Raw genomic sequence first — 22,780 nt, 5'->3', positions numbered from 1 at the left:
TCAAAGGGAAGTTTAAAGTAAAACATTAGCTGTTCCTCTGGAACCACCAACCATGGTAAACACATTTAAACTCTGCTTCAGCACCACGTGTTCTTAAATTTCTATATTTCTGTCAAAGATTTCCACTTCTTCTTCTGGACCTCTCAAGAAGACAAAAAGTTAACTCAACTTTCCAGCTATTGGAGACATTAAAATCATTCTTTTTTGTTGCAAACTCTTACACAAAGACATGTTTCCTGCCCACAGATGGGGATGCCATGCAGCGGCAGCAGAGACATGTGGAGGTGGGCAGCTGTGCAGAAAACGGACCTCACAGTTTTCAAAAGTTCCTGAGAATCATCTGCAGATCCAGACGGACGGATCGCGGTCATGACCGTTCCACCTGAAGATGCTGGAGTTCAGCAGCTTCTTGGGCCTGAACCCTGCAATGATCAGAACTGCGCTGGACTGAGCAGAGCAGCTGTCGTCCAGCGTTCACTGGTTATGGAGACCAACGATCACAACCTTCTGCCCCTTGCTCGAAGCGTCTTTGGCCCCTCTGTGTCTGTATTCCCGCGGATCTTCATCCTCCTCGTCCTTGTCGTGCTCCTTCAGAACTGTGAAGCAGTCCTCCTCCTCCTCTTCGTCTAGGGGCTTCAGCGGGTTTATCAGACCGAACAGGAAAGTGAAGAAATTGTTTAACCAATGAGAGCCACCCTCCTCCACTTCTTCTAACCAATCCAGAAGCTCTGGCTCCCCCTGACCATCGCCCTCACCGCTGAGGCCTGCGCAGGGGGGAGACGGGTGGATGTGGGGGGGGGGTGCAGAAGGAAAATGTGCGGTGAAGGGGTGGGGGTGGGAGCCATAAAAAAAGATGAAATCGAATGAATAAAAAGTGTGCCAAAATAAAAGGAGGAGAGAGAAGGAGGGAAGGAAAGAAGAGGAAAAGGTCAGAAGTTTTCAGGTTAGGCAGTGAGGGTCATAGTTCAGGCTCTCCGGGGGTCACGGGACACCTGCACACGTGCACACCTAGGCTGCAGCGAGGGAGGGGCACGGCGGATGCAAGCGCTCACCGATGCCTCGATTCCATATCCTCACAGACCGCCTCCAACACGGAAGAAAGGAAAGATGTTTGAGCTGCAGGTCAGGAGGCTTCAGTTATTTCCCCATCACTGCTCTCCATAGTCAGAGTCAGGACCGTATGGAATCATCTGCAGGAGACTCCTCTGAGAGGGTCCTCCTGGTGGGCGTCACCCGAAAACCAACCCTTCAGAGCAGAGCTCGTCCCTCCCAGTTTTTAACAGACAGCGTCCAACACGTTTCTGTCCAACATTTAGACTCAGCATGAAGACGATCCATTCAAAACCCTGCAGGCTCCAGGTCAGATCTGCAACAAACTGATCTGGAGGAGCTGAAATAGCGTTTTCTGCAAGGACCCATTACACTTAAGAACAGAGGGTCTGTCCAGAAAGGGTTCTCCACATCCTCTCTGACCCGCATGAGGATGAGGAGACATGCATCCTTTGTCAAATCAGGATAAAGTGTCCTCAACATCCACGCTTCTGAACCAACTGAGCTTTCGTTGGTTTGTGGTTCAGGCTCCAGTCAACAGCTATGTTTTGACATGAGCGTGTCCTCACAGAGTGACATTAATGAATTATGGCATTTTTTTGTATTTCTAGCTAAAGAAAAGTTTGACTTTTTTTCTACTCAAAAATGAAATCATATGAATTCAAGATAAATTCCAGGTTAAACTAGAATGAAACAGTTGTTGACCATCTGAATCCCGTTTCTTCTTTAGGTAGAGATCCTTGGTTGGCGTTTTCTGCTGACCTGACCCGCCTTCCTCCAAGCTTCCATCAACCCATTCATGACCCTAAATAAATACAAACTAAACGAAGCAAAAGCTCCAGCTCTTTCTGCATCTCATCCCTCTAGTCCTCCTACAAACCTGGATTCTTGGGAATCGGAGGCTTTTTTTTGACAAAACGTTGTAAATGTCCACAAATAAACATGGGAGAAAATGGTAGAGATGCAGAATTTAAAGATTAATATATACGATTTGCAGATTTTTCAAACTTTTGCCGATTGATAACTGACGCTTAAACCTTTTTTTTTTCTTTGTTAAAGATGGAACACAATGTCACTGCTTTATGTATAATAATTTAAAGTTCCCACTTGGTCCTTAAACTTTTGTTTGCTGCGTGTATTTGAACATCTTCCTGAGGTTTGCCGTGTTGGTCAGGCAGCATAGCAGACCGGAGCTGGGAAACGCTCCTCTGGAGCAACTTGCACTTCTATTGAAGAAACTGAGCAACATCTGAACTCAACGTTTACTGCAGAAAACCCCAAAAGTCTGCAAGAGTAAGAGGACTAAAAGAGAGCATTATGGAGGAGCTGGACAAAGGATCACAACATTACAGATTGAATATTTCTAACCAACAAGTTCCTGAAATGTTAGCAGGAGGAGAGATGTCAGAACCAGGAAGGGTTCAAAATGATCAAAGAAGTTTAAATTGAAGAGTAAAAACTTTGCTGTGTTTCATCTGATCATCTGTGCTCCTTCTCCCCAAAAGTCTGGTGAAGGTTTTAAAGAACCTTGTGTTTCATATGGATGACGGTCTGCTCAGAAACGATGCGGACGTTCTGAAACAGCATCACAGAGTGACTCCACTAAGAGACCTGCTGAAATCTAAAGCCATCTCCGGAGAACATGGAAGGAATGATGGGAACAGAGTTCCTCCACTTCCTCTTTACTTAACGAAGCTGCCAGAGGTTTTACTTCCAGACTGGAGCTTCAGAGGTTCAACAGAAACGGCCCCAGTTTTCCGTCCGCCTGCTGTTCAGTCCTAGACATGAAACTTTCACTAACCTAGCAGAACTTTAGCATCCTCGATGTCAAAATCGCCGTCGCCGTCAGTGTCGTAGGCCACCAGCTTTCCTGCAGGGGAACAAAAACACTCATGAGGACCCGCTGCTCGCCCTCAAATCCATCTCCAGGCGTCGAGGGCCACATTCCTGCACGTTTTCCAACATACCCTGCTCTGGCGTGTTCCAAATTGGCTGGACACACCTGAACCAGGTGATCCGTTATGATTGCAGTCTACCTGGATCTCTGGAAATCATGCAGACACGCCGGCCCTCGAGGCCTGGAGGTGCCCATCATCTCAACTGACCCCCACCCTTATTGATGTTATTGACACATGCGGGTTAGTAAAAACAGAATTCAGACAAGCAGATTTCGCATCCAGCTGAAGGATAACGTTTACGGAGAGGAGAAACACAGAGGTTCAGCTTTTGGGCAAATGCAACACTACAGTCTGCAGGCTGGTAGCCAAAGTGAGGTGGAGTAAAATCCTCCAGACACCTCCTGGTTGATGAACTACATGAGGGTGATATGATGATGACTTTATCGTCTTTGGTTTTCTCTGCAGAGAACTCAAACCTTTTCATTTTTATCAGTTTCATTCATTTCGTGGGGTTTCAGACCTGGTGCTGCTTTGAACACATTTTCCTTTAGGTAGGATTTGGAACCTAAAACTAGATGTGGGGGACACTGCATCCTCTGAAAAATGAAGAATAGCGGTGAGGTGTTTTACCTTGCAGGGTCTCAGACAGGTTAATCTGTAAGCCTTTAGCCTTGTCTGCATGCAAACACAAAGAGACAGGTTGAAGCAAATGCAGAACAAACTCATATTTTCATCAGCAGCAGGTGCACACACAAGATGCTGGCTCCGCACGCCGCTCGTCTTTTTATTATAGACTCTGCTGTTAAACCTCTGACATGTTTTGAGAAGGACAGCAGGTTTTCTGCTTCGGAAAGACAGAAGAATTGATCAAACTTTATCAGAGGGAGAAAAAGCTGCACTGGGAACAGGCACCTACCATATGGCGCTTTAAATTTACATAACGCTGTTGTGATCAAACCACATGAAAGACATCGTGTGACCTAATGCAGTGGTCTCCAAGCTATTTCAGGTCACAGACCGGTTAAACGTCAGACAATATTTTCACGGACCGGTCTGAACAAAGTAGAAGTTTGCCTTTGATCATTTTTAGCTTCCGGTTTCTGAAAAAAATATTTTTCACATTAAAATGCTACTGCAAGAAATTTTTCTTATAAATATAACATTTGTAGGTTGTTGTTTTTTTGCAGATGTCCAGGATTCGGTGAAGGAAAATTGTTGATTTGTAGAAGTTGTAGAAGACTCGTGATCTGCTGGGACGGCTGTCTGTCCAGCTTCTGTTCTGCCCTTTCTAAACCTCAGAAACCAGAGAATTAAAGTCAGCTCCTGTCAGCAGAGCAACAGCAGGTTAAGGCCGTGTCACACAGCCACTGTGTACGTTTTGTGCAAATTGCACGGATGAAAATTGGAATGAGAAAAGTTGTGGTCTTACGTGGAAATTTTACAGATGTACCACGAATGAACTACATTAAAACCACGGAAGTAGTATGAATAAACCACGCAAAGAGCACGTAAATCAACGAAAACGCCAAATCTGGCTCAAAAATCAATAACCTAATTTGAACATACAGTATGTGTGCCGCATACGCTGGTACGGCTGTGGCCATATTTGTGTTTTTTTGTTCTGTTTATTCTGTGTTTTGTGTATTTTATTTTTATCAGAGTGGGACTTTGTTGTTTTCGTGGATCTTTGTGTGTCTCTGATTGCTTTCAGGTGTGGTGCTGGAAAAGGTGTGGCTCCCGTTTGGAGCCAAGCGGGTGGCGGCAGCCTTTAAAGGCACCATTTGGACCTCCAGCCTGAGAGAAGGAAGCTTTGCTGCAACCTGCCTCCACTTGGCGTTCTTCTCCACCTGTTCTGTAGTTTGTGTTGCACTTTGTAGTTTTGTGTTCAGGCCCACTCTGTGTAGTCTTTTGTTTGGTGTAGTTATGTTTCAGTGAAGCTGTAGGGGTGAACTGACATTATCTTTTACATGTTTTCTCCTGTTTATGTTAGTCTAGAGAGGTTGGTGTTTTGTCATTTTCCTTTTCTTTATTCAAATGTAAGATTTCAGATTTCAGTTAGGTGGTTTTTATTTGTATTTTTTTGGCCTTGGTTCACCCTGAAGCCTTTTTCCTTCGCCTTTTAAGTTATTCTTGTTTGGTATTTATTCCTTTGTAAATAAATGTGTTACTTTTTATTCATTTAAAACTAGCAAAAACATTGACTTCTATGTTATGCGCCTCAAGGTACCCCTAGACATCAAATGGGGCATAACAACGCGATGTAAAAGTTGTACATTGGTGGTACATGCATGAAAAGTCCATTTCCTTCGCATCTCGCAAAAATCCTGCTCGTTTGCATAAGATTTACGTAATAATTGTGTATAAAACTACGTAAAATATGTGTAAACTGCTGAAAACGGAATGCACGTCAAGTCCCACCGGCCGAAACACTCGACGAACATCTGCGCACATCGACGAATGACGAACGCAAGAAACACCAATGAATGAGGGAAATCATGCTTATACCACGGTCCGGATGAATACTCGATTTTGATTGGCTGTTGGGTATGCGTTAAAACCTGATAACCGCACGGTGAAAAAAGAAGTTCCGGTCACATAGCATAAATGTTCTGTATCACTGCGCCGGCTTCTTTAAAACAACCTTTTGCTTCATCATTTGGACAAAAACAAGCGGTAAGAGGTGAACTTTCTCTCTGAACTGATGCTTTGTTCAACCCATCGGGACGATCAGCATATATATAATCGCCGAATCTTGACCGCAGCAGTGGTGCGTCGGGACGTGGACTATTTTTAACAAATAGTCCGCTTTTTGTGAGAAAAGCGATCCAAATTGGAAAAAAAAACAAGAATCAAGGACTAAAAAGTGGTTAATATGTATTGCTTTTGTAAGTGACCATGGTATAAGCGGGTTAATGGCCTTCGAAGTGTGCGTTATTACTTTTTAACACACTTCGCGGAAGCAACCGTCCTCTGGGTTCAGGCTTCCACGGCGTGCGTTAAAAAGTAATAACGCACACTTCGTCGGCCATTAACCGTTACATGTATCACAAAAGAACAAATTTCATATGTGGAAAATGCGCAACATGTACATAGAGGCTGTGTGACACGGCCTTCAGTTATTAATCTGGTAAAGCCCAATGCCATTATGTGGGTAAGGCATCACTCCCCTAGCATGACAAAGGAGTGAAAAGCTGCAGGAGAAGGTAGCAGAAAACATCCTTAATGACAGAAAGGCAGGTATGAGCCCCTCCATGCATGCTGGTCAAACATCCACCCACCTAGGACTCCCTGATAGTCCACCAAGTCAAAGTAGACCACAGCCACAGAGGTCCAGACGCCAAGAAGGGCCAGCACGATGAACCAGGAGAAGAAGCTGCTGCCGCCGGATCCAGACTCCGCCCTCTTCCCGTTCTTATTGGCTGCCTGGGTTTTAGGGCCATCTGTGGAAACACAAAGGTCAAATTAGCACTGTAAGGGTTGAACTGTAGCAGGAGCGTGCTCACACTCCACTGCAACTCCAGCAAAAATGACACACAGGGCTCTGGCAGCGAGTGATGAAGGTGTGTGATGGAAACAGGTCATCATTCACTGGTCAGAAAACCAGAAATCTGCAGGCTGGGATAAGGAAACCACACCTTCCCCTTCTCCACATTCATGGATTAAGTTTCACAGATGAAAAAGGGATTTTACAACCGTGCATATGAGCCTTGAATGTGTCGTTTTTGGGGAAGAGGACTTTCAGGTTGAGTTGAAACCTGTGAGCTGCTGTAAACTTCAAACTCATATAATCTGAACAAGGTTTCAGAAACGTCAGAATAGCAGCTGCTCACATGTTTTTAACAAATGTCTTCATTTATTCAAGCATGCATGTTGTCCGCATTAGGTTTGGCCATTAAGAAAGGTAGACTTTTCTGTGCCGTTTCCCGTTACAACAAGTTCTTACCTGCCTCCTCTTGAGAGAACTTGCGATATAGTTAAATTCATGGCATTTATTTGAACTTGCAGTGAAATGGAAATGATGTATTAGTTGTTTGTTTTGCTATTTGTCTATACCAAGTCATTTCATCATTGCAATATTGATCTCTAATTTCTCACATCGCAAGTTTTCCTCATATTGTCCAGCCCTATACCGCATTAAATCTGTGTAAGCTAGCACACTAGTGTCTTTGTGAAAGCTCCTCAACCTGTGGTTGGTTGGTTGGTTGGTTGGTTTTCACTAAATGGGGTCAGTGGATTTTTCTGAGTCTATTCGAGCATCATTGGGAGAAGGGAGGAAACACCCCGAGGACCCGGAATGGGTCGTCACAGGATCGCATGCATCGTCTTACCCCCCCCCCCCCCCCACACACACACACACACACAGATAAGCAATAGTCTTCCTTGTCCTCCTCCATTTTTTTTACTCCTATGTCTCAAAGACCAACGCAACAATCTTGATCAGCCAATCACAGTAACCATGTTGTCTGGATGACAAATTGAGTCCAAATCCGTGACTAAATCCTAGAATGAAGGCCTCATCTGTAGGTGGTCTACAGCAGTCAGTCGCGCTAGGAAAGCAGGTGACCTTTGGAAACCACTTATGCAGATGATGTGTTTGTTTTTACAATCACATGTCCTTTCATTGAGTCGTGTCTAAAAAAAAAAAAAAAAACAACTCAGGAGTCAAAGAGTCAAAGGAAGAGTCATCAAAAACTGGGTTAGGTGAAGGTTTCCAGCTGTAAAATATTAAAGCTGTTTTTATTTCAAGGAAAGATGCCGTAACACAAGGTTACCATGACAAAAGATGCTTAGGAACCTGAGAGGGATGTCTGCAAACATGGTTATTATAATCTCTGATTGAAGTCCATGCTATTGTTTGCAAGGGGGGCAGGAACAGAGAGGCAGCGGGAAGAAAAGGATCCACATCCAGGAGGTTATTCTGGGAAAGCCGGACACAAGAAGGGAGGAAAATAGCAGCAGGCAGAACGAACAGGTGTTCCTGCAGCAGCGACTGGTGCTGGGTCACATTTCAGATGCCTACAAACACACACCATCTTTGGGTGAAGAAGCATCGACCCTGAAAACCTGCAGCCTTCTGGTTTCAGAAAAAGACTTGAGGTTTGAGGCTCAAAAGCCAGAAATCCAGCAGAGCCCAAAGTTCAGTGATGGTTCTGGATGCATCTAGGTCAGAGGTGGGCAATTCCAGGCCTAGAGGCCCGCTGTATCTCCGTGGTTTCCAGATATTCTTGCCCCACTCATGGCTGATTACCTGCTTCTTTTCTTTCCAATTATTTCATTATTTGAGTCAAAAATGAGAAACTTCCCAAAAAAAAAAACTTCATTAGATCATATTCAGGACCCCACAAAGCTGTCCTCCCCCCGCCTGAGTCCCTCTTCTCACCTGCCACATCCCCCACCGTCTCTGCAGAGAGCACTGGGACAACAGGAGGGTTGGTGGACCCCACCAGAGACGCTGGTCCATCCATCCCGAGCTGAACCGGACTCTGGAAGGCAGCTCCCAGTCTTCCCTTCCTCCCCCCCCTCCCCACGCCCCCTTTATCAGGTATTTATAGAGCTGTCGCAGCAGCTGGCCCGGACACAAAGGGGAAAGGACACAGCATGCAGGCGACACTTTGGTCCTAGTGAGGAACGGCGTGCACGTGCGCGTGAAATCACATACAGTGAGCAGAGACTGCGCTGTCTGAGGTGGGGGCGTTATACCATCAACAACTGACAGACACAAAGTGACCGACAGGCTGATGTTCATCACTGCATCAGTGATCTCAGAGCCTTTTGTTCACCAGCAGCTCGCATCAGCTTTACTGAGGGGTGAAGCAATGGTCAGGCATGCAGGAACAATGTCATGCTCATCAGATGGAGGAACTCTGTACCGCCCCCCGCAGGTCCATCTGTGAACTGCAGCTATTTTTTTTGTTGGTTCTGTGTAGGCGAGCCTTTTGAAACAGTTATGAAATCAAAATATATGCAAACACATAAAGATAACACATAAAGAAAAAAATCAAATCCAAAGGGAGACCCCCTGATAATAATCCATCAAGCTATGGCACTGAGTCATTGATGGACCCTTTACGGTGGCCGACGGGGCTCACACTGCACACAAAAGAAACAACGCAACGGCATAAACCCCAGCACAACGGAAATGACGGAAAAAGAGGAAAGGAGGACTTTTTTTTTTCGTATCGGCGGGAAAATATTAATTCGGTGTCAAACTATTTGGCGCTCCTGAGAGGTATGTATATTATTATATTTGTAAGAAATTACTTTTTCTAGTAAGAAAACACCCTCATCTAGTACAAATATCACGTACCTCTCAGGAGACCCCAAATAGTTTGACACTGAATTAATATTTTCCCGCCGGTACGAAAAAAAAGTCCTCCTTTCCTCTTTTTCCGTCATTTCTTGCGGTTCATGCCGTTGTGGTGTATGTAGTGTGAGCCCTGTCGGCCACCGTAGCTCTCCGATCCAAAGGGAAAACAGGAATCAGACAAACATTTGCATGGAAAGTCCTCTTCTCCTGGTGGTTCTGATGGACTCCACGCTGGAGCAGAAAATTAACTGCATGAAAACACGTTTTGGAAACTGAACCCATGCAGTGAGAAGGACACTGAAGGACAAAAATAAGAGGGGAAAAGCCCCAAACTTCACCTGATCCTAAAGACGAAACCTTCTTTTGACACACATGCAGAAAACAGCCTTTGATCACATTTGGTGAACAGATTTTTCAAGCAAAAACCAACCCAAATCTGACGAGGAAAAGACGCTCTGCTGCTGAGCTTCATGTCATCTGAACCAGTCTCTGTGCCAGAGCTCCAACATTTACAGACTCAAAAGTTTTACTGCAGAATATTTCCTTTTTTTTTCTACTCCTTTGTACTAAAAGTTACAAGAAAAGAAAAATACTTTGACATTTTTTTAAAAGCATAAAATATAATAAGGGGAAAAATAAGCTCTCCAATCACCAAACATCATATTTGGCCTCAGGAGTTGTTTGATTAAAGCCACAGGGTTGTGTCATGAAGGAGAAACTCTGGTTCGCACGTCCATGTTTGTTTGTCTGGAGGCACAATGAGACCGATGGCATCTGGACTAAATATTAATAACGCCTTTAATAGCAGTACGTGTTTCAACATGTCGACGTGAAGAACCGACCTGTTGTTCTAAACACCTAAAAAGTCAAAGCAGCACACGCTGTGTGTCACTGCACTCCGTGCACGCACACACATGCATATGCAAAGAAAACAGGAAGTGCACCAAGCATGCAGAACCATACCGCGCTGTGCTTCGGACTCCTCCATGTTCAGAGGACTGCAGCCGTCATCTACACAAACAGTTCTCTAACGAAAAAGAAAGAAAATCCCAACTGAGTCTCATGGGATGGCGTCTTATGCAAGCTGTCCTCCCCGAGGCTCTGACGAGAGCTCAGGCGTCTGCGTGCCTCCCGCTTGGACACGTGCACAGCTGAACGCCTCAGAGGCAATTCCAGAAAGCCAGCTTTTCTATGAAGGTAAATATGCTTCAAAAAGAATTCACTTGCAGATTTTATGTGAGAACTTGCACACCAAAAATCTGCATCTGTGTGTAAAAATCTTCTGCTGTGAACTGACAAATTTCCATTTGCATGTGTTCATTTAGAGTTACAACTTCAAATCTGGGATTACAACTGCTCAAATGTGCTTCTGCGTGTGCTCCAATCTGCTGGTGCAAATCACAAGTGCAATACAACTGCGCTCTGAATTCTGACACATTCCTTGCGAGAAACTTGTATCAAAACTGATTTGTGTCCGAAAATGGAACCAGGGGGGGAGGGAGTGTTAGAGGAGGCGGAGTCAACCAATCAGAGTGCAGCACTCAGAGGACTTGGTCAATAACTCTTCTGATAAACGTTCAAATGTATCATAGTATCCCAATCATTTTTTAGTAACACAGAGAGTGAACTACAAAAAGGTCAGTTTTTTCCTGCATTTTAATGAGAAATGATTTTTTCGTGTTTTTAATGCAGACATGCAGCGAGACGGCTGCCAATGGACCATCAGCAGGAAAATCATCTTTGTTGTAGCAGGAAAACAGGGCCAGGGCTATTGAGCAGCTTTATTATAAATCATGTGTATTAACCTTTGAAAAAAATATATTAGATTAAAATAAAAATAAAATAAAAAAAAATAAAATCAACAATTGATCCATAAAAGTAGAGATCGATCTTTTATGCCTTCCCTTTCCCGGTGACCTAGCAGTAAACCCAAAGTCCACTAGCTTGATGCTAATGTATAATGGACTTTCCCATAGGATGGCTAATGCTAACGCTTAGTCGACCTAAACATACATTGCTGACAGCTTTATAAACTCACAGGCAGGAATTCTTCAAACTCTTTTAAGGAAACATTTATTAAGAGTTAATATTTGTGGTCTAAATCACATTTTTTGTTCCAATCTTCTGGAATAAAGTGTAATGCTAGAGCGCGAGCTCCACCTAGTGGACAAACGGAAACACCACCATGTAACACTATATGGTGCTAAGAATCTCAATGGTTTATTTCATTAATAAATGTTCGGGTATGTAAACAGATTTATACAAATATCTTCAGAACATGTATAGATTATTCATGTATTTCTATAATAATATATCTAAATGTATAAACTGTGTGAAATCAAAATTCCGCCAATCAACGGGTTTCAACAGTAGCTCCACCCTAACCAGTCTGTTCAATTTTTTCTATGGACCTACAATGGGCCAAAAATGGTATGGTTCGGTCCGGCTAAATAGGCCCGTTTTAACGCTCAAAATACTGTACAGCTCATAGAAACTAGCCATTTGTTTCCCAACAAAAGAACATCCGTTTTAATCAAGAGATTAAATTAAAGATTTAACCAAATCTTGTGAGCATCTTTGCTTTCTAGCCAGAGATTTGAATCCCTGTCCAACTAACAAACAGCAACAGGACCCAATGTCAGCAATAAAAACCACTTCCGTGCTCTGTTCATTAGGACATCTGCTGATTTGAATGCTATGAAAATGAAGAGTGGAGTTTGCTCGCACAAAAGAACCGTCACTTATGTGTGACGTCCATGAGACTTCTGCAAACAGGATTAACTCAGCAGCTCATGTTGGAAGTGGTGGAAAGACAGAGCTGCTCTAAAAAAGCAAAGTCAGCAGCTGATCACTCCTATTAGTCAGAAATTCAGCCTCGGGATCTAGACTTGCACTCCATCTCCAGACCACAGCGGTCTCACAGGATTTTGCCACAAAAAGTTGGAACTGATCGGCAAACGAAGAGTAAGAACTCTAGAAATGCACAAACCTGCTGGGAGTTTGAAAGTTTTCTCTGCCTTTTAACCTTAGAAGAGTCTAAAGCCCTGTTCACACCGGGACGAATTTCGCCCGAGATTTTCGCCGACGTTTAACGCCTCGTGACTAAACAAAGGGCACCAATGTGAGTGTGCACACCGACGCGAAAAAATGCTACGCGTCAAAGCGTCACTTTTTAAAAAACGCCTCGGGTTCATTTTTTTGGTTTGACGCGTCGCGTCGAAAACTATACGACCAATGAGAATGGCTCTTTTGCACACGTGTCTGGAGCTTCTGAAGTTACAGTAAAACACAACTTGGGGGCGCTCAAACATCAAACTGCCTTTCTGAGCACATATACCAGCGAAGAAGATAGACGCCAAATAGCGTCTACACTGCCGCGAAGAAATAATGACGGAAGCACCAGTTGGAGCTACTGGTGTTTGAAATATTCATGTTTTCTTTGTATGATTCTGACAAGCGCGTAAATACTTGCTCTCTTCTTCTGAGGGAAAAGCGACTTTAAGAAGCGTAAAGTTGCGCAGCGCCACCTTGTGTACAGGAGTATTTCTGTTTACATTAAGCGCCATCTATTGTCAGGGAATGAAATTGCATGTTCGCTCGGCTCATCGTCAGCGAAAATCGCCTGGGTGTGAACACAAAAAACGTGTTGAAAAACGCTGGCGAATAACGCCTGGCGAATATTCGTCCCGGTGTGTACGGGCCTTAAGGAAATGTTTGCATCTTTGCTCCTTCAGAGGAGGCCTCAAACCGGTGTCACACGCTCAGGTGTGTTCGCACAGGGGTGTGCGCTCAGGGGGCACGCAAGTGTGTGCAAGCAGGTAGCACTTGCGTGCACAGACTTTACACACTTGCGTGCACACACTTGCTTAGCACTGGGCATCACAGCAAGAAAAAAACTATTTGATTGCATCAAATACCAGCTTGCTTTTTAAATCTCTGCTTAAAGCTAAGTTTTATTTGGTTCTGAAAAACACTTCAGACACCTAGTGATTTAAACTACCATCTATAAGTTAGTTCCACTCCCTTTCAAGCAATCTTATTTCATGTCATGTCAATGTAAAACTGCTGATTGTATTGTTTTTGTGCATTATTCTAACTTCGATTGCTTGAAACAAACCATTTAAAGAAAATCAAAAACTGAACTTGGGTAGAACTGTCCTGGGTAAACCTGAGAAGTTCTCCATGAAAGAGTCAGTTTGCATCCAAAGCGCCGCCCTCACTCCATCCAACCACTTCAGAGGCCTTCAGCCTGCAGTGAGGAGCAGCAGGAGCTGTGAGATCTGTGAGATCTCCATCCCACAGCAGGACTACAGGCTGCCCAGGAGCGGCTGCTCCGGCCGCCTTCAGAGGCTTTCCTGGATCCCACAGACGGCGCCAGGGGCCCTCAGCTCCAGGTTCCTCCGACCTCTCCTCTATCTTTTAACGATAATTATGATCAAAGGATCAAAGATATCTGACTGCGTTGTGTTGAAGGAGCTCGTGCGAACAGATCACGGGGTTGATTTGCATAAAAACGCTTTCTATTGTATTTGAAGGATTAAATCCCCTAAAGTTGATTGGAGGTAAAACTCGTTTGAATCCGGATTTGATCCAGTTTCTAGTTCCTCACTGACCGAACAGTGACATCGAAAACATCATGACCACAGAGCCACGTAGGACCGAGCCGCGCGCGGCTCCTGCGTCAGCATTCCGGGACCGAACCCCGGCCGTCCGCGTGCTCTCTTTCCACCGGAAACACCGGGAGTTCGGAGCTCCCCGGTAATGCCAGAGTGGCGTGCACGCACCGGATGAACGGTCGCGGTGTGCTGACACTGAAAGACGATTTCCAGCGCGCGCGTTGTATTACCGGGACACGCACGCGCGTCCTCCCGTTTGTCGTTTATCTGGTCAGGCAGGACGCAAAGTAACCCACCGCGGGTCCGCGCTCGTTCACGCAGGGGGTACAGAACCGGGCCTGGTTCGGCAGCCCGTCGCCTGCTGCTGTCAGTGTCAGAGGCCTGGCCGTGAGATAAGAGACCCGGAGCGGCAGCAACGCACCTTTAGACTTGTGGCTAGACTTGGCCGCTTTCTTCGGAGCCATGCTGGACCGCGGGACCTGGACTCGGACTGGAGCGGACTTTGTCACACGGGGGAAACCTTAAATCGTCCACTCGTGTAGTAAAACTGCACCAAATAAACACCAGCAAACCCCAACACCGACAGAGACACCGACCAATCACAGCTCAGCTCCGACGAAGGGGCGGGTCCAAAAGACCCTCCGGCCAATAGCAGCAGCAGATCCTGCGGACTTATTGAACCGTGTGGACGTTGTTCCGTTGGCCCCGCCCTCCAGCTTCCTCTTGGACGTGGCAAGATGGAAGACGCGCCGCCCCGCCTCCGCGCGTGCCACACTTCACATTTAAATCAGAGGACTGGGGACTTTTGTTTAATATACACATTATTTAGGATAACGCTTCTATGTGACTGACAATTTCAAGCAGATAAATGAAGCTGCGGTCATAAAAGATGATTCTCAAGTTTCTATAAGTTAAACCAAAACAAATATATATAGACACACTTTACTAAACCAAAGGAAAACAAGACTGCACGTGCTCAGTTTGACAAAGCACTCAGATGAAACTGGACTGATGCACTTAAATGGTACAGGAGCAGAAATGTTCTCCCCCTAAAAGGTTTGCCCTACAGGAGTGCTCTGCCATCCATATGGGGGCGGGAAGGTTGTGACTGTTCATAATGAATGCCAGCTGGTCCAGCATCTTTCTGCGCCCCACCTCCTCACTGGGATCCTTAACTCTTGTATTATGTAAAAAAAAAAGGAAACCTTACAGTAGCTGCGATTACATGGACAAAAGTAATCGGAATGAAGGCCTGATCAGAACAAGCATGCATCATGTAAACACGCCGTTCGGAATACTCTGCCCTGATCAGACTCATCGGATCAATATTTCTTTCTGATCTAGATTATGCCGATTGTTGATCCGATCGTGGTGCATAGAAACAGTTTATTCTGATTGTGGGTCACTACTGCGCTGGTTAAGGTCATGCACAGACGATGTGGCGCTCCAGATGAGGCTTTGGAGTGCGAACTGCATCCACGGCTAAATGTTGTGAGCACGTATCAGCCTAATCCTAACCCTCCTTCCGGCTCCGTTCCGCCAAGATTAAACCACCAGCCGCACGGATGAAAAAACATGAGTAAACAGTCACTTAAAAATAAATATAACAATAATAAAAGCACGTTTAGCAGATCGTCTCGCTCTACGCTGCAGGTTTGTTTGTTTACAACGGAACTCGCTGTTTGTTCTTCTACGGTCGTTTCTGGTATTTTAGATAGTTCTGTGCATGTCACAATAGTGATTTATTCCGACCAAAAGTGTGGCGTATGTAAACGTTTGTTATAATCGGATAAAGATTTTTGGGACCATGTACACAGTTCAATTGTAATCCGATCTCTGATCCGATCAAAGATATTTTGCACATGGAACCGCAGCTACTACTAAAAATCCACTCGTAACATTAAAAAAAATGGTTTAAACCAAAATCAACTTTGTGTTGGATTCTTTAAACATTTAAAGAAGAGGCATAGCAGTACATTTTTCAGTCATTCCTCCAGGTAGATTTTGCACCACAGGCTGCCCACATTCTGATGCCTGACTTGGCCGGTTTGTTGGTATGTATGTCTGAAAGGACACGCCCACTAAACGTAATAAGACGCTCATCTACAGTAACATGTGGACTAGGATTGTACGACAAAAGTAGAAGTTTAACCCATCTGTCCCATTCATCTGAAATTGCTGCTAGTTTATCTCTTCACATTGACTAGCTCTGGCTTCATGGTGGTGGATCATCCATTACATTGTCCTCAGACTCTCAACGATCATCCATCTCTGAACTTTCTTCCTCTGCATCAGCATCCGGGTTCAAAATCTGTGATGAAACTTCTTCAGCTGTAAACCTTCTGGAGCTAATTTTTTTGTGTGTTTTTAATGGATATGGAATTAGAAAAGTGACAAGAAAAAGAAAAAGGTTTTTATAGATTATAAAAAAAAAAAAAGTTGTTTATTTGCTAAAACTTGTAAAAAGCTAAAGGACTCCATCAAAAGTGTCATAATAGATTTTTTAATTGGCTTTAATTTTGTAAAAACATCGATGAAGAGGGGCCAGACGGAGGAAGCCTTTATATGTGACCTTTGTGGTGCTGCTGCCATAACTTCCCAGACACTGATGCAAACAATTACCAAACATTAAATGTATTAACATGCTTAAAGTGATCACAACATTTTTTTAAAGCAGATCTTCTGCCTTATGGTTTCTCTATCTTAAACATTGATCCCAGATAAAGTTTAGCCATCACAGCTTTGAACTATTGCTACTTTTTTTTCCATTAAAATATAATTGTATTTAAAAAAAAGTGTTAAACAAGAACATAAATAACTGATCATCTCAGTACCAACCATTTTTTTCAGCATCCATTCATTTTTTTCCCCACTGGATAAAGCATGAATGGTTTTCATCAAAGTAAGAGAGAATGGAAAACCTTTCTTATTAAAATATTAAACATATCTACAGTATTTTTTTTTCTGGCAGGCAGGAAGTTCTTTAAGGAAGTCTTGAGCTTGGAGACAAATCAACAATTTTCAGTTGTTTCTCTTTTTGTTTAACCTCCAGTACTTCAGGTTCTGAAGAAGGTATCTTCTGTTTGACTGTTGTTAACTTCATTTTAGTGCAGAAATGCAAACAAACGTCACTTTGTCCCTACTTTTGTTCTGAAATACAGTAATGACATTTTGCGACTTGAGCATGTACATATTAACCATTAAAGGGTCTATATCATGCAAAACCAATCTTTTTAGCTATGAATTGTATTATAATGCTCACTCTTCACAACAAGAAAACCCAAAGCAGTATTTTGATCCGGTCAGGCATTTCTGTGTATGCCTCTAAAAACCTGTGTTGCCAATTAGAGTCACAGTTTTTCGGCCCAAAAGTCATGTAAAAACCACCAGGTCTCCAGAAAAAACAACCTTTAGAGCTTGACGCTTGACTCGGACTTGCCAAAGAGAGTCTTAGGCATCTGTGCAGAAACATGTGTGAAAGAGGAAGTCCTGACAAACGTTCACTTGTTGATTTTGACTTTTTAAAATGAGTCCAGGGCCTACAGATGAAAAACATTTCCCTGCTCATCCTGAGACAGAAACGTTCAAACCCACTCATGGACCCACGGTTGAACAAGCAAATAGGACACTTTTCTATATATATTTTGTTGATAAAAGAAGCAATCTGAGAATTTAGTCTGCACGACCCCATCTGACTGGAATCTTATTTTTTTTGCACTATGACAGAACTCTTCAGCTGTCATTTGATATTCTTGACTTGTCAGTGACTTCCACGAAAACACACCTACAGTTTCTGGCGGATCCTCCTCTGCAGGGCGACTTTCAGTCTGCTGTCATTTCCATTTATTGTTAGAAACTTCACGGGCTTCACTGATTTTTTCTCTTTTCCTTTTCTTGAAAGTCAAATCAAGGAAATGTTAAGCAAGTTTTTGAAAGTCTATTTTTGTCAGGATAGTTGAGAGCACAGATTGTAAAAGCACACGTTCAAGGTTCAGGCTCTGTCAGAAGGATTTAATCACTGCACCTTTATCTTTGTCCTGTTACACAGATGTGAAACCGTGTCAAACAAACGCGATCCCTATTTCTTCCAATTCTTTTGGGTTTTTAAGTCTCTAAATAGAAGAAACTTGTTTCTCACAAGTGGAAAAGCAACTTTTTTCTGCGACTGCGCCTTTCTACTGGTGATCTTACGTACCCACGTCTGATATGCTTTTCCTGAACTGACAGGTAAAACAGGCTGAGGTTTTTGCGCATGCAGCTGCTGCTGTGGACCGATCGCTTGCTCTGTCTGATGTGAAGGTGTGATCTGATCCATGAGGGGAGTGGCGCCTGTCCTGTAGCTCTTCTCTCTTCAATGCTTTCAAACCCTTTCCTACCTGAGACAAACTGATAGTTGAAAAGATCTTTTTCGGTTTATACGCCCACAATCCTTCAGGCGGTGAGATCAAAGGACTGCAAGTGGGAAGTTAAAAAGTGATCATGTTTAAATGAAATCTGGCAAAATATCAGGGAAGTGCATCCATTTGAAAAAATAGCATTTGATTAAGAAAATAAACTCTTCACTCGTGTTCTAAAATTGCCCTTTTTTGTTGCCGTAGAACAGCAGTCGGCGGTTCAACCCCTGTTGTTTGTGCAGCTGATGGGTGCCACGAATCTGCTTTTATCTGCTGTCACTGAAGAATGTAAATTAGCAACAACATGGAGCAGTCCTTCAAATCTTAAAAAAAGGGAAGATAAGTGAGTGACTGAGAAGAAAAGATGAGCTTTAAAATTCAAGTATCGGGTTTAAAGTCAGGAAATTTGCATCCAGGAGTGGAGCGAAACACTGTATTTGGGTGGAAGTGTGTGTGCACATGCATGCATCAAAGGTTGAATACTGGTATCAGACCTTTTGTTATTCTATTCTCTTCATAGCATAGTCCCGTTCTGGTTCCATATGTGCAGTGGAATGTGCAGAAGTGAGAGGAGGATCCACTGAGGCCTTCCAGTCCCTGACGTGGGTTTGGATGCCACAGCGAAGGCCTGAGGCCAAGTAACAACAATGTGACGTTCACCAGAGAGGCAGTCTTTTACAGTTGTTTAGGAAATCATCTATCTTTTAACCACGTTGGTGGAGGATCTTCATTTGTGAAGGCAGCACTTCCTCTGGTACTTTGGGTAATTTCTGCTCTTGTTTTTGTTTTGACACAGATGCGGCATTTATTTGTTTATTTTGAATAGAAAAACTGTATTTGCACATGCATTAACAAACAGGCTCAACAATGACTCAGCGATAAAACATTTAAAGTTAAAAGAAGATTCTTATTTTGTAATAATGCAATTGTAAAGACCTGCAGACCTGCTATTGCACATTTTAACATCAATTTTGTTTTCTATGTTAACCATATAAGTGACTCAACTAACAAAAAAGAATTAGAAAAAAGTCAATATTTGTCCAAGTTTATTGACGTGATTGTTAAAAACCCCTGGTTCTGTTCAAAGGTTCTTGGAATTATTTGAACGAATATCACCCGCTTTTTTGTTTGTTTGTTTTTGTTTTGTTTTTTTAAAAGACGGGAGAAATTAGCAAAAAGGTCACCCTTTTTTTTAATGTAGTACAGTGCGCTTCCATTATAATCTTTCTTTAATAAAAAAAAAAGACAAGTGCATCTAACTGAGGAAAAAGAAATAGCAACATGTGATAAAATAAAATATAGAATAATAACATAATCCTCATCCTATTTTACCGAAGAGGATAAGGGCCGTGGAGAAAGAAAAAAAAAAGAAAATTCTGACTTTAATCTCAGAATTCTGAGATTAAAGTCAGAATTTTCTATGCCCTTTTTTTCTTTCTCCACGGCCCTAATCCTCTTCCGTACTATTTTGTACGTTAAAATTTCAAATTTCTTTCTAAGTTATATGGAATAAAAAGCAAAAAGGAAATTTGACGCTGTCGCCATCTAGTGGTGTTAAAATGAATCTGCAAGGCATTTTAAAAACAAGACATTTCACACAGTGGTAAAAATTTGCAAAAGCTCCTTAAAAAAAAGGGGGGAAAGTATAAAAATCCTATGTTCTTGTTCATCACCGGGGGTCGTTTTCAATGTGAAAAGATATGTATGTTTGTTTAACCCGTTTAGAAAATGTATGCAACAATTTCTAGCATTGACTGGCTTTTAGTTTTATTTTTATTTGAAAAACAAAAGATTTCTATTTTATGCAAATTATAAACGTTGTATGTTTACGAAATGTTTTACATTTTTACATAAGAAAGTTTTTTAGTTTTATTTTGTTTTGAAAAACATAATCTGTTTTGAACGTGAGCTATAAAGTCTAAATATTTTACTTTTCAATAATTGCATCTTTTTACCGTAGTGCATCACAAAAATGACTGAAGTGAATGAAAGTCCACAAGGAAATGAAAACTAGTGAATGCATCTGCTAATTGATAGTAATTATTATTAAACGTTAAATGAATGTCAAAGATTTTAATGGTGGATCTGCTGTTTAGGCCACGCTTTGACCCACTATGCTCATCATTGTGTTCATATGTTGTGTAGCTACTTCATGTGATTCCAGTTCATGCAAGTCAGGAAGCCTTTAGTCTGTAAAAGGCTGGATTTCAAAATAAAAGACCTGTTGGAATGGCTGCTCTTTTTTAAATCGCAAACACTGATCACAGTTGAAGCAAAACAAAAATACACTTTATATCAGTAAACCTTAAAACCACATTATAGTGACAATAAGATCACATTAAACATCAACTAATTAAGTATGTGTTACATCTCCGGGCTGTATGGAGAGCCCCATGCATTAAAAAGCTCCTGAATGGCCCATAGAACAGAGTCAGACGGCGGTGGAGGTCGGGGAGCGGCGGCCTGAATCTTTGACAGACAGAGGAGGGGGAGTCAGAAAACCCTTTAACTGCATCTTTACCTTCACCACACCTGCAGCAGGTGGAGGTGTGTGTGACACTATGGTTCTGTTTCATTTGAAAGCAAAGGAACTCTTCCACAAACATCTGGAACGTTCACATCTGGCTGTGGAGCAGCGGCACTCGGATGCGGCCGTCTGTCTGGAGGTTGGTCTCTACTTCCTGAGCTGCTGCCCTGCTGCTCCCGCCATCTCTGGAACACAAAGCAACACAAAGATCTCAGAGAAACACCACAGACAGATCTCTCCACATCTCTCTGACTCCCAATGGGGGCGCTCCCCTTGACGGTCCTTGTGGTAGTCCCTGCAGCGGGACCTGTGACGGTCCGTGTGGCGGGATCTGTGAAGGTCCCTGTGACAGTCCCTGTGGCTGCCCCTGTGTCGATCCCTATGGTGGTCCCTATGGCGGTCCCTCTGACGGTCCCTTTGGCGGACCCTGTGGCTGACCCTGTGACGGTCCCTGTGGTGGTCCCTGTGACGGTCCCTGTGGTGGTCCCTGTGGCTGGATCTGTGGCGGACCCTATGGCGGTCCCTGGGATAGTCCCTTTGGCGGCCCCTGTGGCTGTCCCTGTGGAGGTCCCTTTGGCGGCCCCTGTGACAGCCCCTGTGACAGCCCCGTGGCTGTCCGGTCCCTGTGGCGGTCCCTGTGACGGTCCCTCGGCGGTCCCTGTGGCGGTCCCTGTGGCGGTCCTTGTGACGATCCCTGTGACAGACCCTTTGATGGTCCCTATGACGGTCCCCGTGGCTGGTTCTGTGGCTGCCCCTGTGACAGACCCTGTGATGGTCCCTATGACGGTCCCCGTGGCTGGTTCTGTGGCTGCCCCTGTGTCGATCCCTATGGTGGTCCCTATGGCGGTCCCTCTGACGGTCCCTTTGGCGGACCCTGTGGCTGACCCTGTGACGGTCCCTGTGGTGGTCCCTGTGACGGTCCCTGTGGTGGTCCCTGTGGCTGGATCTGTGGCGGACCCTATGGCGGTCCCTGGGATAGTCCCTTTGGCGGCCCCTGTGGCTGTCCCTGTGGAGGTCCCTTTGGCGGCCCCTGTGACAGCCCCTGTGACAGCCCCGTGGCTGTCCGGTCCCTGTGGCGGTCCCTGTGACGGTCCCTCGGCGGTCCCTGTGGCGGTCCCTGTGGCGGTCCTTGTGACGATCCCTGTGACAGACCCTTTGATGGTCCCTATGACGGTCCCCGTGGCTGGTTCTGTGGCTGCCCCTGTGACAGCCCCTGTGGCTGCCCCTGTGACAGACCCTGTGATGGTCCCTATGACGGTCCCCGTGGCTGGTTCTGTGGCTGCCCCTGTGGCTGCCCCTGTGACAGACCCTGTGGCTGCCCCTGTGACAGACCCTGTGATGGTCCCTGTGGCGGTCCCCGTGACAGTCTCAGGACTTGTTCAGGTCAGAGCAGCTCTGGTTTTCCAACTTTCCTGCTCCTAATGTGTTCCTGCTGGTTCTCAGGCAAACTTCCTTCATGGAATCGAGCAAGTTGGTCCACATGTATCAAAATTAATCACCTTGAAACCACAGAAGAAATACAAATAAACTACGCATAGAATGTGTTAATCAGTATAGAACATCAAGAGTGTGATTATTGTGCTGCTTTTATGCAATTCATTAGTGATTCATGTATCCATTACGTCATTTGGATGTGACATGTGTTCCGTATATGTGATGTAAAAGTTAGACATCGGTGGTTCATGCGTGAAATGTCTGTAAGGCATACGTGGAACGGTCGTGGAAAGACACACAAGTGTGTGAATCTGGTCAAAGTCACAATCAGTTGCATACGATTTACGTAATAGTTGCATATAAACCCCCGAAAAAACAAATTCATTTTCTGACATCATCTTTGTTGTAGGTGTCATAAGAACAGGCAGACGGCTGGATCCAAGTGGAATGAGATAACAGGCATGAAATCATCAAGAAGAGACAGGACGGTCAAAATCCAGGCGAGGGTCGTGGCAGGCAGGAGGCGAACAGAGTCAGGGTCAGGAGACAGAAGA

At 44.1% G+C, this 22,780-nt stretch overlaps 1 protein-coding gene and 1 long non-coding RNA gene across 8 annotated transcripts in view; one reads left to right on the top strand and one right to left on the bottom strand.

Annotated features, from left to right (window-relative positions):
* LOC101156606 (retinitis pigmentosa 1-like 1 protein) overlaps positions 1–14,476 on the bottom strand; it is a 36,335-nt gene extending 21,859 nt beyond the window's left edge. Inside the window, exons 1-5 of one of the 7 annotated variants that reach the window (XM_023965538.1) lie at positions 14,293–14,474; positions 10,219–10,282; positions 6,227–6,388; positions 3,579–3,623; positions 2,852–2,920 (exon numbers count right to left, since the gene is read on the bottom strand). In XM_023965538.1, the coding sequence (XP_023821306.1) occupies positions 2,852–2,920; positions 3,579–3,623; positions 6,227–6,388; positions 10,219–10,243 (301 nt within the window). In that variant the 5' untranslated portion in view covers positions 10,244–10,282; positions 14,293–14,474. Of the gene's footprint in view, positions 1–2,851; positions 2,921–3,578; positions 3,624–6,226; positions 6,389–8,328; positions 8,465–10,218; positions 10,283–14,292 lie in introns of those variants that run through there. The other 6 variants (XM_023965536.1, XM_023965540.1, XM_023965535.1 and 3 more) reach the window with 6 other exon arrangements.
* Positions 10,236–20,495, top strand: LOC110016805. The gene is made up of 2 exons (XR_002292140.2): positions 10,236–10,452; positions 18,786–20,495. It is a non-coding gene; the product is annotated as an uncharacterized LOC110016805 (long non-coding RNA).
* The last annotated feature ends 2,285 nt before the right edge of the window (positions 20,496–22,780 follow it).

The sequence above is a fragment of the Oryzias latipes genome, chromosome 17, assembly GCF_002234675.1.
Source record: "Oryzias latipes chromosome 17, ASM223467v1".
In the NCBI taxonomy this organism is placed as follows: domain Eukaryota; kingdom Metazoa; phylum Chordata; class Actinopteri; order Beloniformes; family Adrianichthyidae; genus Oryzias; species Oryzias latipes.
Note: the sequence above shows the minus strand (reverse complement) of the source record. Positions and strands in the feature narration are given on the sequence as shown.